General features: G+C 48.3%; 1 protein-coding gene across 2 annotated transcripts in view; it reads right to left on the bottom strand.

Moving 5' to 3' along the window:
• TMEM255A (transmembrane protein 255A) overlaps positions 1-16,086 on the bottom strand; it is a 45,155-nt gene that overhangs the window by 11,157 nt on the left and 17,912 nt on the right. The window contains exons 4-8 of one of the 2 annotated variants that reach the window (XM_032882298.1): positions 15,510-15,599; positions 10,321-10,389; positions 9,074-9,145; positions 8,591-8,679; positions 451-613 (exon numbers count right to left, since the gene is read on the bottom strand). In XM_032882298.1, the coding sequence (XP_032738189.1) occupies positions 451-613; positions 8,591-8,679; positions 9,074-9,145; positions 10,321-10,389; positions 15,510-15,599 (483 nt within the window). The remainder of the gene's footprint in view (positions 1-450; positions 614-8,590; positions 8,680-9,073; positions 9,146-10,320; positions 10,390-15,509; positions 15,600-16,086) is intronic. The other variant, XM_032882299.1, reaches the window with a different exon arrangement.

Consider the following 16,086-nt stretch of genomic DNA (forward strand, 5'->3'; position numbering starts at 1 on the left):
TGGGGAGGGGGAGACTAGCATTACTCTTACCTGAGCTAAAAAAAAAACCACCTCTTTTCTTCCATCTCTCCCCAATCTGTTAAGGGAAAAACTACCCAGAAAGGTTTCCTGCTAACAGTGTGTATTTGTGTGTGGCGGGGCGGGGGAGCACGAAAGGCTATGTTTACATAACCAGCATGAACGGGGAGAATTGAGGCCACCAGCTCCTCAACCCCGCCCCCAGAACGTGCCTCAAGAACTCGGGCAACTCATGTTAACAAGAAATGTTTGCACGCTAACGACATTGCCTGGCTCCTTCAACTTGAGTTGTTTGAAGGCGGCTATATTCTTAAAGCGACTGCCTCTGATTCCTCCCTTCAAAACATGAGTTCCCCATCGCCTCCAGCCTCCTAGCTTCTACCTTGGCTCCCACCAAGGGCCTCTGGAATGGGAAGGCACTTCCTTCCTTACCATGTCCTTAAAGCCTCCAAGGACCGCGGCAGTGATGATGCCCAGGAACAGGCCGACGATGTTGAGGATGGTGGCAGACCAGAGCAGGTGGTAGAGGTGAATGATGTCTTGGCAGCTGCTGACGTCAATGTACTCGTAGTACCCACCGGTGATCTCCACGCGGCTGGACGGGGAGAGGCACACACCAGTCAGTCCCGGGGGAGCAGGCTGTCTCTCTCTCTCTCTCTCTCTCTCTCTCTCTTTCTCTCCCCCACACAACCCCCCCCCCCCCAGGGCTCTGGCTATCAAGCAGCTCAGCAAAAAGACAGGTGAGCAGGTGGGGAGCTCTGGTGAGGGACAGCACAGCCATGAATGTGCTGGGGGAGCGAGGCGCTATGATAAAATGTGACTGCTGTGTATCCAAAAGATAAATGAAAAAAACAAAAAACAAAAAACCTCCTACTGACCAGAGAAACCCTTGTCACCATCACTAACAGACTATGTATGCATATCTATCTATCATCCTAGATGTCGGTCGGATCCATGATTTTGAAAAATAATACAATTATAATAGCAAAAAGGGCTACAGTGCTCAGTCTTAGATAGCATATGTGGGCACTCGGTCTGTGCCAGGCCCAGTGCTAAGCGTTTCACATATGTGAATTCATGAAATCTGTGCTGTTGAATATGGTAGCTACTGCTCATGGCACCGTTTAATTAAATTAATTAAAATGAAGTAAAACAAAAAATTCCGTGCTCAGGCTCACCAGCCGCATTTCAAGTGCTCAAAAGCCACACTCCTAAGAGCCACACTGGAGGCTGGCAGAGCAGATTACATTCCCATCATTGCAGAAAGTTCTATTAGCATGGCAAATCCTTACGTTAGTCTATGAGGTGGGGCCTATCACCATTCCCATTTTCCAGATGAAGAAACTGAATCACAGAGAGGTTAGGGGCTTGCCCAAGCCATAAGTAGGAAAGCTGGCATCGGAATTCAGGCATCAAAGTTTTCCCCATTTCCTCTTTCAAAATAAAACAGCAACAAACACAAAAACATCGTCCCAGGAAAAAACTGAAGACATGCTGCTGCCCAAAACCTGAATCTCACCTCCCTGGAGAGGGCTTCCCTGGGCACTCAGTCCGAGGACACCCCCAGGCCCTCCCCGCCCGGCCACCGTCTCTCACGTGACTTGCTGTGAACTGAATTGTATCCCCTTCCAACATTGGCAAGTCGCAGCCCTAGCTCCCACTATGATTGCAATCCGACACAGACGGGGGTTTTTAGGAAGTCATTGAGGTTAAATGAGGTCAGAAGGGTGGAGCCCTAATCCGATAGGATTGATGGCTTTATAGAAAGTGGAAGAGAGAGAAAGAGAGAGAGAGGAAGAGATCTCCGTCTGCACCCACCGAGGAAAGGCCAGGTGAGGACCTGATGGGGGATGGGGAAGGTGGGTGTCTGCAAGCCAGGAAGAGAGACTCCCCCAGGCCTCGCCATGTGGGCACCCTGATCTCAGACTTGCAACCTCCAGAACTCTGAGCAAATGAATGTCTCTTGTCGAAGCCACCCCGTCTATGGTATTTACCACGGCAGCCCAGCCCGAGCTGACTGACAGGTTTACCCTCCTTGGATTGCTAGTATCTAGCACTTACTTGTTCCTGTCTATCTCTTGGACCTGAATGGAAGCTCTAGGGCAGGGACTCGGCTTGTTTTGTTCAGTAACATCCCTGACATGTAGCTGGTGCTACATAAACACTTGCTGAGCTGATTCACTGAAAGTTCCTGTCTTCTTGGATGTTGCAAACTAGCTTACAACTTGGCCTGGGAATCGTTAACGAATCTCCAGTATTGTGCTTCTTAAAAAAACTGAAGGTTAACCTCCAAAGGGAGGGATTGTTCATGCCAGAAAAGACTTTTCAGCATCACAAATGATTTTATTTTATCTTAGGATTCTTTACTATCAGTGTTTTCAGTGTTTTTTCTGAGGACTTGCCATCTGCGCGGTTACGGGACAGACTGCATCAGAACCATCTGCGTTTGTGTGTGTGTGTGTGTGTGTGTGTGTGTGCGCGCGCGCGCACGCGTGTGCACCTGCCTGTGTGTGTCAGTGCATGATTTGTGTGTCTGTGCACACATATGTCTTGGAGAAAGAGATGCTTAAACATGCAGATTCCCAGGCCTGGCTCCAGTCCCATAGAATTGGGCAGAATGTCTTAGGGTGAGGCTCAGGGATCTGTGTTAACAAGCTCACTGATGTTTGAAACCCACTGTTTTATTTGGTTTTGATTTTTTTTTTTATTTTTAAAGGAAACTCTGCCCCCTACGTGGGTTCCAACTCTCAACCCAGAGAACAAGAGTCACACACTTCCCCGAACAAGAGCCTGCCAGGTGCCCTGAAACCCACTGTTTTAAATAGTAAGCTTCTAGAGTAAGATTTTAAAGGTGTCTTCATTCATCAGAATTTGAACTGGATTTCAGTATGTTCAAGGGCAGAGCTGGAGCCCACTCATAAGTAGGAAGAGATACACAGAAATCTTATTGCCTAAAGCTTAAAGACCCATAACTCCCTGGGTACATCCATGAACATAGTAACTCCAAAGTAATTATTACTCGTGGCAGGTAGAATATTTTGCTCTTGAGAGTATCAAATAAGAATACATATATCTAGCTATCATCAGAGATGTCGATCAAATCTACAATTCTGAAAAATAATGCAATTATAATAGCAAAAAGTGCTATAGTCCTTACTATTACCTGGTTCTACTCTAAGCAGTCTGCAAACACTAACTCAGTCAATCTCTATAGTAACCCTATATGGTAGGGGCTATTTTTCTCCCTGTTACATACAGATGAGAAAAATCAAGGCAGAGACAGAAGGTAGAGGTAGAAGAGGTAGAGGCGAGATTTGAACTTGGACACTCTGGCCAGGAGTTTGTACTTAACCATGACATTTTGCTGCCTCTCGAAATCAAAACTGAGCACCACTGACATAGAACACTGTGGAATTCTGTTACTCTATCATTATGAATTACAATCAAGCAAATCAGATTTATATTTCATGCTACGTTTTTTGGATATTACTTGCACGTATCTTTTCTTTTTCATTGAACCTAATACAAAACCACAAGCCATAACATTGAAAAGAAGACCTATTTCATTATCTTCTTGAAAAATTCTTGCTTCTGATATAAAATATGAACATATCCCGTGTTTATTGGGATTTTAAGGCATTACTCTCAAGAGTATCACTTATTAATAGATTTATGCAGTGAAAAGAAAGATAGCTTACTGCCACAAAGAGGCACAGAGAGGACTGCCGAAAGGCAGGCCGGTGGGTAAGGGTGAGTGTGGGGTTGTCGGGGCACAGGAGAGGCTGAACACTCAGCTTCTGACTTCCCCCAGGTTATCTTTGTCTACTTCCCAACACACGAAGAGCAGGCCAGGAGTACACACAGACAGGCAGTACTGCACAGAAGACTCAAGAGTTGGACCACGTTTGGATCCCAGCTCTTGTCGCTTATTGTCTGACCCTCAGCAACTTTCTTAACTTCTCTGAGCTTCGGGGATTTAATGAGAGAATGCACGAAAGCACCACTCCAGCACCTAATAAGAGCCCCCGGCAAAATATGTAGCTATGCTTTTCTTCCCCCCTTCTAAGAGCCAGCCTCTGGCAATGAACCTTAGACTCTTGTTCTTAGAAGCATTGACACTTGAAAGGTGCAGACCACACCACTGTGATAGGTTAGTGGTTTGTTTAAAAATATTTAATAATTTTAGATACTATATGTTTGGTTCCAATTTGAGCAGGTTCAGCAGCTACTGAAGTATTTTTTACTTAACCATGAAGCGAAAGAACATTAATGCTTAGATCTGGTTCAGGGTTTAGCAAATGAATATGGTTTGTTTCTCTGTGAGATTCCGGATTCCACTTGGTTCAGTCTCTAGACTGTAAGGCCCTCTCACGAGACCCTACCACTGCCCGATTAAGCTTCTTTGAACATTTTGAAAACTAAATCATTCATTTAATCAAAATCCTCCGTGGCTCTCCATTCATTACCTTCCTGATAAAGAGTCCCAATTCCTCAGGCTGCCATAATCTGACTCTAGAAGGGAGTCTACACTCCAGCTAGCCTGGAGCCCCCAGGAGCCCCAGCCTGGCCATGCTGGCTACTTACTCCAAACCTATGCTCAGATTTCTGTCCCTGCATGGAGGGTGCTGCCTTCTGTTCTCTGCCTGTCCTAACCTCTCCCACTACTCGAAGCTTCCGTACCATCTCTCTAGTGTCTTCTACAAGGATTCCAGTGCCCTATTCATTGGCTTTTTTCCCTGGACTCCCACAGCCTCAGACAGCACATTCCTCTCAGTCTGGCACTTCGCAAATGTCAGTAATTCAGTTAGTCATTGAATCCAATGGTTATTGAGGGCCCACTCAGTGCCAAGAGCTAGGTTGGGTGCGGAGGTTACATTCAAGTTGGACATAATGTCTCCACCTAAATTGTAACCTCTCGAGGGTGACGGTCTTCTCTTACACTTCTGTTGTGTTTCCCTCACTGCCTAGCCCAGTGGTAGAAACATTCTAAGTCATCAATAAACTCCTGGTGAATGAGTAACTGAGTTCAAAGACTGATTGCGGCATTGATCATGAGCTTGATTGCCCAATATAGGCTTTCACCCTCTTGCTCTCAACTTGCTGGGTGCCCGTGGAGAAACAGATAACCTCTCTGTGTTTCAGTCATCATTTAACAAAGGAGGAGGCAACAGACCTTGGATAAGGCAGCAGGACATCCTTCTGCCCTTCCATAGGGACCTGGAACCCTGGAAATCTGCACGCGGGACTAAGCTGCCCTCCCCACAACCCCCACTGGTAAACTGAGTTCCATAAGGGTAAAATTATGCTTTCTCCATACCTATTCTTCTCGAACAGTCCCTGGCACATATTTTAGGAGCTCTGTAAAAGTTTGTTGAAGGGAGGAATGAATGAAAGTAAGCTGTCTCTTTCTGTTTTATTACCAGTGGAGACAGCTGACAGACTACCCCATATCCCTCCATTTCCTTTAGGTGATGCATTGGCAATCAGTGATATTGACCTGACCTCTCCAAAGCTGAGCGAAGGGCTTTGAGGAGCTGCGTCCTAGAGAAAGCCACCTTCCTGCACAAGGCTAAATGGAATAATCTATGTTTGGTATTAAAACCTCACTGCCTTGACGTCAGAGAAGGTCTGTGGGTTTGAGGGGACAGTAGAAACTCTGTTTCCATAGCACTATACAAATGACTGCCTGATGTTTTTGTTCCCACTTTTTTTTTTTTCTTTCTTGGCCTCCTTTCCAGGAAATGGACTGGAGGAGCTGGCAATTGATTAAAAATAGGTTTCGTGTGAGGAAAACAAATACACACTCGGCAAAATTAAAGTCCCCACATCTCTCAGAATGCTTGTTGTTAGCTATATTTAGGCCTGGAGTTCAGGTCTCTTTGGCACTGACTGGAAAAAGCCTATGGACAAGGAAAAACTTTCCCCTCTATTGTAGGATCGTTGCCTCTTCAAATCTCGTGGCCCTAGTTTATGACCCCATTGAGACTGTTTCCCGATGGAAAGTTCAGGAAGTCTTTTCCTAGTGGCTTTGCCTTTGGAAACTTAGCACTGCCAACAGGGCCTTGACTGATGCCTGGGGTTGGTCTCCGGGCATCAGGTAGGTGAAAACCATTTCCAGGCTTGAAGATCTTTAGGGACAATATCCCTGTGACCCCTCTTAGTTGCCTAGGCCAATATGTTATCTTACTAGTGAGGAAGGTGTTCTTCTTTTTGGTACTTTCCCAAAAATGTCACTCCTGTTTCATTAGGTCTTTACTCATGCCTGGTCCTGAGCTGAGGCCTGGGGATATAGATAAGATGAAGTCATGTTCCCTGCCTCTAGAGAGCCCAGAGTTTAGCACTGCTCCTCATAAAATTCCTTTAGAGAATTTAAAGACCATCCTGGCCTACGTTGCTCTAAGAAAGTAAGAAAGTCAGTTATTATCAAGTTCAGATTGACAGGAAGATATACTGGGGCTCCACTTTCAGAAAAAAATTTCACCTAAGGACTCAGTTAAATGTAATTAAAAGTAGGGTTTAGTTTGTGCCAACCTTTTCCAGCAACACATCTAATTGCAAAGAGAAAGGTGTGTGCGCAAGGAATCACTTTGCAGCCCTCCCCGGGCTGGCCTCTCCTCTTTTCCATCTCAGGCCTGTGGTGCTGGCCAGCTCCCAAACCCCGCCCCGCCCCATCCCCCCCCCCCCAGCCAGGAAGTGGGAAAAGAGGGGGGAGCGGACCAGAGGAGGGGTTAGAGCAGGGAGACAGTGAGAGAGAGGGAAGAAGGGGAGAGAAGGACAGCAGTAGGGAAAGGGAGGCAAGGGGAGGAAAAGGAAAGATAGCAAAATAACCCCAATTCCCGTGGGACCTATTTTACATTCCTTTGATCATTTTTGGAAGGATGAGCTCAGGAAGTACAATTATAGCCAGCCTCTCCATCACCACTGCGAAGGAGGGAAGTCCTTTACAAGTGTTAGTTATTATTACAACATGAATAATTGAACCTCCCAGATAATCCCCAAACCTCATTTGAGTCTTTAAGTTTCTCTTCCTCTGCCCGCCAAACCTTTTAACGAAATGAGGCTGGTACAAGGGAAAGAGGTAAAGGGCTTGTGTGAGTCCCGCATGTCTCCTCCCTGCCTCTAGTCCGCCAGGTTTTGATTCTCAAACCAGAGTGACGGGCCCCCCCAATACCGAGAGGAGGGAGTGGGAGTGAGGAGGGGGCTGCATCTATCTGATCCTTCTGGATCTAGCTCCAGCCAGGCCCCCTCTGCGAAATCCCTTCCTCTCTTCCCTCTCCAGGCCCTCAGAGCCCCATATTCCACACTCTAGCATTCGGTGGCTTATGGGGTCTGTCGTTGAGTCCAAATTGCTTACAGGGTCAAGTCCAAAGTCATTCCCATGGCCTGTGAGCTCTCTGTGGTCGCTTCCTACCCCCTGTCAAACAGGCCCCACCTCACAACTGCTGGGAATACCCTCTCCACTTCTACCCCGTTTTGGTTTGTTTCCTAACTCCCTACTCATCCTTTAAACTTCAGCGCCCACATCACCTCCTCCTTGACACTGTCCCCCAGCAACTCTGAGTTCAGTCATTTGGGTAACCAGGGTCCCCAATGTGCCCACTAATCCCCACTCTACTTATCACACTCTGGCATATGTAATCAGTCGTCCACACATCCCCACTAGTCTGTGAGCTCCTCAGCGGTAGACTCTGTATTCCTACCCCCTAAATATGTTTTGAAAGAAAGAATAAGTGATGTTTTTGCAATTAGAGGGCAGAGAGCCAGGGTGGTTGTGACAGGACTAGTACCGAGTCTGCTCCTGCCACAGGGCCTTTGCACTTGCTGTTCCTGCTGTTTGACATACTCTTTCCTCAGGTATCTACTTGGGTTGCCCTCTGCCTTCGTTCAGTTCTCTGCACAAATGTCCCTTTCTCAAAGAGACCTTCCCTGGCTACTCTGTCTCACATAGCACACAGGTTCCTCACCTTGTCACTATCTATCTACCACCCCTGGCTCATTTTTTTTCTCAGACCCCTGATCAATCCTTGACATATTATATATTCACGCGCTATCGGCTGTCTTCCCTAGTAAAATATCAGCTTCATCAGGGTAAGGACTTTTATTCTGTTTGCTACTGAATCAGCAGGGTCTAGAACAAGGCCAGCCCCAGAGAAGGGGCTCATTAACTATTTGTTGCGGGCTGTTGAACTTGGACTTAAGACAGAACTGGGTTTGAACCCCATCTCTACCATTTCGAGTTCTGTGTGACCTTGGGCTAGGTGTCTGCTTCCTCTGAGTCTCACTCCTCACTCTCCACATCTGTAAAATGGAGGTGATCATCCTACATGCATCAGAGATGAGGACTAAATGAGATCAAATATTCCAAAGCACTTTGCACGGCGCCTCGCACTGGGGAGGCAAGTAATGCTTATTAGCCGAAATCTGTTGACAGACCAACATCTTGCATTTCTCTGATCTGGACAGCGGCGTGCCCTTGCACTCTGTCCTCCCCGCCCCCCCCCGCCACCCTGCCCCTTGTAGTCCCCACTGGGGTCAGGCTGTCATTCCCAGAGCCTGGCAGCTCAGCACGTACTTGCCACAGTTGTAGAGGTCGCAGCAGAAGCAGGTGTTGCCCCGGATACGAGGCGTGCAGAATCCTCGGCTGAGGTGAGGGCAGTTCACCTGAGGGCACACACAACAGTGAGGGGGCAGGCTGGCGGGGATGAGGACATGACCCTCCAGGACTGGAAATATGAGTTAGTGACTGATGGAGACGGCAAGGACGGTATGGACAGCTGTCAGATGAACACCCCCGCTTGGGAGAGGGATGGGGCTGGGCCCTGGGCTGTCTGAACTTGTGCCTGAGACAAGCCACCGAGGGGCCAGGGTCGATTCCAACCCGGGCCACAGCCCTCAGTGCCCCATCCCTAAGGTCAGAGATGCAGAAGAAGGAAGGATGGATGGAAGGACAGATGGAAGAACAAATGACAGTAGGAAACAGGACAGGTGGGGAAGGGGAGCCAGGGGATGGGGGCGGGGAGAAGGGGAGCACATGCAGGCTGAAGTACAATAGTACCTCTCTAGCTGCCTGGGTAAGGTTCCTCATAACCCTCGCGGAAGGAGAATTTTTGGTTGAGGAACTTATGACCTTATATAGGAAAAATAGGATTAGGGGGAGCAGGGTTACAAGCAAACCTATGGAAGTCATTATTAATATTTTCACAGTCACCAAGTTAACATAAGAAAATGATCAGTATGAAATCGAGAGAACATCAATGACATTTTTACACATCTCGAGTTTGCAAACAATTTAAAAGATCAGTTTTTCCATTTACCATCTTTCAAGAACTTTTCCAGACTCCCTTCCCCATATGGATGCAATGAAGTGCTTGTAAGCAGACACTTTTTTAATATATATATATATATATATATCTGGTCCTTCATGTAAATGTTCACTGCCTTTTTGATAAGCTGTCAGCACACACGCCTTTCTACTCCTCCCTTCGAACCCGAGGATAGTTAGAAAAAATGGTGAATTTGCAATGGGGGGAAGGGTGTGGTGGGGAGCAGGTGAAAGGCAGGGACATAATAGATGTATTTGCCCTGGTGCCTTGGGAGGAGGGCACCATTCCTTGGGCACCACTCAGACAGTACTTCATGTCGAATGGCAGTTTCATGTTTAAGGGCTCTCTGGGTTGGGGGGCAATTATTATGTGTTCTCTGAGCAGGCAGTGGGTTGGGTCACTTTCTGAAAATGACCCGGAGCTGTGCTTCCCCTCACTGCCCACTGCCTCTGGTTCTGCGTGAGGCATGGAAGAAGGGAGAAGTTGCCATGCAAAGTGACCCAGACTTCTCGATGGCCCTCATTTGGCTTCCTGACTTGTCTTGTGTGTGGGACTCAGGCTCTGCTTCCCTAGTCCAGACCCCGGGCTCTGGTGTGGCTCCTGCTTTTCTTCTAGCTGGTCACCTAATCCAAGCAACAAAACCATCATCTGCATAGCCGGGGGCGGGGTGGGGGGGCCTGCCTTGGGGCCTGAGCTCAGCTGTCCCTCTTGGGATGGAAGCCACACACTGAGAAGCTGCCTGCTGGGGTCACAGGGGCAGCCTGTGGCCACAGAGCAAAGTAAATCTGATTAGGTCTCAGGAGGCTCCAACCTATGACCATGGCCTCATTAGCACTTGTGCTCTGACCCACTGAGCAAATCAACTACAGACACCTAGTGGCAAGCCTTAGGCCTGTGAAAAGGAGTAAAAGAAAGGGGGTTTCCGGCAGAACAGAAGACCCTCCCAAAAGGTAAGGCACGCAGCCTCATTCGGGCTCACCTCCTCAGCCTCCTTCTGGGATGTCTTGGGGACATAGTGGCACCGGTTAGCGTAGAGTGGTTTCAGATCCTGGAAAGGGAAACAGCAAACCAAAGAGTTTGGGTTTTGGAAAACAAAGCAGCAAGTGCTCTGACTGGTAATAAAACATCTGAAAATGCGCACACACGCATGCACGCACACACGCACACGAGCAGGCAGCGGGTCGGGTTAGTTTCTGAGAGCGGCTCATCTATGGAGCCCAAGAATCTGAGGATTAGAGACAAATGTTCTCGTAACTGCTTTCCACCGGGCCACTTGGTTAATGAGAAGTTAGGAAATTGACTGAGAAATCAGTTCCTTGAAATTTTCTCTCTGGTTTTCTTTTATTTCTAGTCTCCATCTTCCTGCCCAGAGTCCCCAGGGAACAAGATGCAGCACTCTTGCAACATGGTATTCCCAAAAGGATGGGAGCCCGGCTCCCAAGATGAGGTCTCATTATCACCTGAGCTCAGGAAGCAAGCCCCAGGGGCCTGAGCAGCTGCTGAGACTGCTGTAGATTCTAACTCAGCTGAACTATGAGCCATTTTCACTCAACTACACAGATTAGATGAAGACCGTGACCTCTGAAAATACGGCGAAAGCCCAGAAGACTGACATGGGGCTCAAGGACAGTTGACTTACCCTCCTGGCTTGGCCAGCTTCCTGGTGAGGGAGCTCTCCGGCATGGGGGTTGGGGTAGATCAGACAGACACGATCCAGCGCTGCCTGGGAACTTGCAGGCAGGGGATGCTGTTCACTTTTGGGGTGATGCTAAACATCCCCCAAGGGGTAGGGGGCTTTGGCCAAAAGCAGGCTAGGATAGGACAAGCCGTTTCTGCAAACCCGCAGAGTTTGGCCAAAGCACCCTCCCTCCTGCCCCCACTTTTCTCACCAATTTCAATAACCCTGGTGGTTGCTTTTCCCCACACATGATTTGCCATCTCCTGTTCCTGGTACCCCAGGGCCTCCAGCCTCCCAGCCTCCCAGCCTGCAGCCCCACCGAGGACCCAGGACTTTCCATCAGCGGCTTCTACGTGAAACCTCCTGTCTGTCCAACGTTGGCTTAGGCTGGAGTCAGGCTGGAAAGGAATGAAGGTTCTCGTGCTCGTACACAGCAAGGTTTATCTTCTGTGCTTGGGAAATAGCAGAGGCCCCTATTATCTTGGGGAAGGGGAGGCTTGATGTGCTGGTCACAGCCCTCCTGACCTTCCGGTTCTGCAGAAAGTGTTCAGCCACCAACTAAATGAAGACAGACACATTCGCACGTGATGGTTGCCCACATGCCGCACTGAAACCCCCATCGGGAGGTAGGAAAAAGTCACTCAGCTCAGGCTCAGCAACCGTTTTAATCTGAAGGGCTACCAATCCCGGAGTGAAGAGACGGAAATGAAAATTGCTTCATGAGCAATAGTGAGTGGCTACTCTGTGCCAGGCCCCCTCAGGGCGGTTCCCACCCATCGTTTCGTATGGCACTCAGACGAAGTCTGAAAGGGAGGTTTACTGTGACACAAGAAGGTAAAGTAACTTTCCCAGCTGGCTAATGGCCATGTTATCGGGAGGGGAAGGGAAGGAAAATAGGAGACGAGAGAGAGAAGGAACAAGACACATTTAGAGGGGTGTGTAAGAAGGGTAGGTCTTGAGAGGAAATGCACATGCCCCCCCCAAGCCAAAGAACAGGGCAAGATGGTGCTGAAGGACTCCAACAACTGGGAAAGCCGGCTTAGGGGCGCCTTGGCCATCACAGCAGCTAGAGCATGCAACTCTTGAACTCGGGTTGTAAGTTCGAGCCCTATGTTGGATATAGAGATTACTTTAAAATAAAATCTTTAAAAAAATACATTATTTATTAAAAAAAAGAAAAAGAAAAAGAAAAGGCTGGCTTTAGCTCACCCAAGCGGTGCTAGGGTCCAAAAGTGCCTTTCATTGAACTGGCCAATAGGTATCGCCATCTGTCAATCAAAGCCTTCTTCCTCAAAACTCCCTGGGTGTCCGTGAGGACTGGCAGATATCACAGGACAGATACAGCATAAGCAGGAAGGTTCATCCAGCCTTACCCCAAATCTCTAAGTCTAAAGCCCTATTGCAGGCCACTAACTCTAGGAAGTACTGAGGGCCTGGAGTCAGAGACAGGTAGGCGGTCATTAGAGGAAATTTTCAGTAAATATAACTGCAATTTTCCCCATTGCCTCTGATAGAGGCCAGTGATCAAAAAAACATGAGGAGGATCAAGGAAATGCAAGTCAAAACCACTATGAGGTACCACGTCCTTTCCACCAGGATGGCTAGAATTAAACAGTCAGATAGTAAGAGTTGGCAAGGATGAGCAGAAATTGGAACTCTCGTACTTACGTTTCTGGCAGGAATGCAAAATGGTGCGGCTATTTTGGAAAACTGTCTGGTAGGTCCTCAAAAGGGTAAACATAGTTACCCTATGACCCAGCAATTCCACTCCCAGGCATATACCCAAGGAAAATGAAAACATGAGACCACACAGTACCTGAATGCTTACAGTAGCATTATTGGTAAAAGCCACAAGTCAGAAACAACCTAAATGTCCACCAGTGAATGGACAAACCAAGTGCGGTATATCCATACAGTAGAATATTACCCGGCCATAAAAAGAAATGAAGCACATGGCACAGTGCGATGAGCCCTGAGAATATCACACTCCGTGAAAAGAAGTCAGGTCGCAAAAGACCATAATATATAGGATTCCATTAATATGAAAGGCTAATTAATGTAGGGGAATCTATAGAGAAGAAACAGTAGCCTAGTGGTTGCCTAGGGCTGAGGGGAATGGGGCATAGGGAGGTGAGAGCCCAGACTATGGGGTGTGGAAAACCTTCTAAAATTGATGTGGTGATGGTTTGCTTGTAACAATGAAGATACTGAAACCTGTTGAATTGTGCACTTTAAACGGGCAAATTATATGGGATGTGAACTATATCCCAATAAAGCTGTTTATTTGGTTTTTTTCTTAAAGATTTTATTTATTTGACAGGGAGATAGCACAAGCAGGAAGAGCAGCAGGCAGAGGGAGAAGGAGAAGCAGACTCTCCGCTGAGTGGGGCTCGATCCCAGGACCCTGGGATCATGACCTGAGCTGAAGGCAGATGCTTAACCGCCTGAGCCACCCAGGCGACCCAATAAAGCTGTTTAAAAAAAAATACACATCAGGAGTGGGAGGAGGAGGGAAAAGGAGGAAGCCATTTTAGCACATGATGCCGTCAAAATCTACTGCAGGCTTCTTGGCCACTAGGCCTCTGTTACCATGGAGACTGCCTCCGAGTCTTTGACTCCTTGTCAAATGGGGATAATAATGTCTGCCCTACATATCTCACAGGATTGCTGTGGGTCTCAAGTGAGATAATAGATGGGAAGGCACTCCGAAAAGCTAAATGCGCTCCACAAAAACAAGGCATTATTGTTATGAAAATGGCTCCTGTTGAATGCAACATAGCACCCACGCTGGGATTGGGCTGTAACCTCACTACTACACAAATAGGCGTGTACTCAGAGGGTAAGATGCAGAAATGCTAAGACTTGTTACGTGAAGGTGGTAGGCTTGTGGATGTCACAAGTTCCCCATGTGTCATTTTTCTTTCTAAGAAGAAAAAGATGAAGAAGATGGCTGCCCTCAGCTAAGATCAGAAGGATTGGGTCTGATATCAGGGCCTACATTTAAATTCTTGACCCCGAAAAGAAAGTTGGGCCAAGAGCCTCTCTCTCCCACCCCTGACTCTGCCCCCTGCCCAGAAATGACCTCCTGAGTCACCAGTTCAGAAACTCTTTGTGGGGCAGCACTGACCGCATGAGTTCCTCTAATCTTGGCCAACGACGGACTGACTCTTACGCCTGAGAAGAGGGTCCAAGAGCAAGTTGGAATTGAAACAACAACATCACAGATCACCCTTCCCCAGATCCAACCATACTCAGGCCACTGCCTCAGGACGACCGGCACTATTTGCCAATATCATTAATCCAGAGAAGCTTCGGGTAATACAGGTTTGCTCTAAATTGGCTGTTTCAGAAAACAAAACATTTCCAACTAGCTCACGAGATGTTTTCATTTTCTGAACAGGAGTATCTGTGTCTGTCGTGGGGACCCAGTAAGTTGCCGTGGCTTGCGTTTGATTTTGGTTTGTGAGCGATCAGGGCTATGCTATGACTGCCCTGGGACGTAGGCACTTTTGCTTTAGTGGGCCCCTCTCTCCATTAAAAGATAGTGAAAATTATATTCTCTTTATTTTAATTATATCTAATGACTGCTTTGGTATAAAGACAAGTATATTTATATGTGAAAACTTCTCCTTCACCTAAAAACTCATCCTTTTTCTACTGATTTGAAAAGAAATGATAATATTTTTATGAAACCCTGGAAGTGCCATGGGTCACAAGCACTGTGCCCACTGTGCCTAATGGAGAAGTCAGCCCTGGCAGAATAGTCTGGAATAGCGTGGAATGGCAAGTACGAAAAGAGGGGCAAGGGCTCCTGTGGAGAGCCACATGGGAATGCCCTGAACCCCAGGCTTCCTCAGAGAAGAGCCCAAGTTTGGGTTTTAGGAGTCAAATGGCCTTTCTCAAGGCACAGCTTTGAGGATTTGGCCCCTCAACTCCAGGACTGGGCTCTGAGTGGAAGCTTCTAGCCCTAGGGTTTTCTCTGGACCCCAGTCACATCACTAAACACCAACCCCTGTTATAGGGACAGCAAGGTTCAGCAATCTGTGAACAGGTGACTCTGTGCTCAGGGTCTGCTCCTGCTGCTACTGAAACCTCCAAGGCTCTCAGAACTCATTTGTCTTCCCGCTTCTCCCTACCTCTTCGCCCCCAGCCTCCCTTCCAAGCCGTTCCCCGGCCCCAGTGCCCTTGCCTCTGCCTTTCCAAATCACACTTTCATGTCAAAGGCGATTCAGGGAAGCCTGTCCTGGCTACTGGAGTCCAAGAGAAATGGCTGTGGCACTTAGAGTTCATACCCCCAGCTTCGCCCCGGTTCTCTAGATGACTGGGGGTTGAGCGGCGTCCTCAGCTTGACACTCCGCGACTTGAGACAGGGATCCCATTTTCCCCCTCCTCTGGACCCGGCCCAGCCCTTAGCACACACACTCCACACACGCTCAGTGAAGTCTTGCTCTATGGCACGCTTCCTCTGACCCAGGGCTGAAAGTACTCACAATGTGTCTGGCAGCGAAGACCCCGTCGACGATGGCACAACAAAAGGCCGCAATCACACCGAAGCTGATAAAGACGATAGAAGCCACCAGCTGCGGGGTGGGGGGGACGACACAACACAGGTGTCTGTTAGCCTTCCACTCTTGCTGCTCCCGGATACTATAGGACCCCCAAGAGAAAGCCAGCCAAAGGCGAACTATGGCCGGTCGCCCCACGGGGGTGCTTTTTTTCAATCACTCAGGATGAGTGGGAGCCGGGGGAGGCTGGGTTAGGGGCCGCTGAAGGCATTTTTTACATTTTCGGGGCAAGTTAAGAAATCCACTCTGTGAGTCTGTGAGCATACTGTCTGCAGAGGAACATTCTCTCCCTGTGGAGGAATTTGACCGTGTGTCCCTCCCTCCTCAGACTCAGAATGATGTTCCACCTTTGACATCGCGTAGCCCAAACCCCTGTTTTATTTACTGTGGGGCTGGAGGCTCAAAGAGCGGAAGTGGTGCGCCCGGGGTCCCCATCCAGTCTACAGAAGAGCCCGGTGCCCACCAACTCCCGGGCCAGCGTTCCTCTCAACCCCTCACTGTG

The sequence above is a fragment of the Lontra canadensis genome, unplaced genomic scaffold (genome assembly GCF_010015895.1).
Source record: "Lontra canadensis isolate GAN:19392208 unplaced genomic scaffold, GSC_riverotter_1.0 scaffold81, whole genome shotgun sequence".
NCBI classification, from domain to species: Eukaryota; Metazoa; Chordata; class Mammalia; order Carnivora; family Mustelidae; genus Lontra; species Lontra canadensis.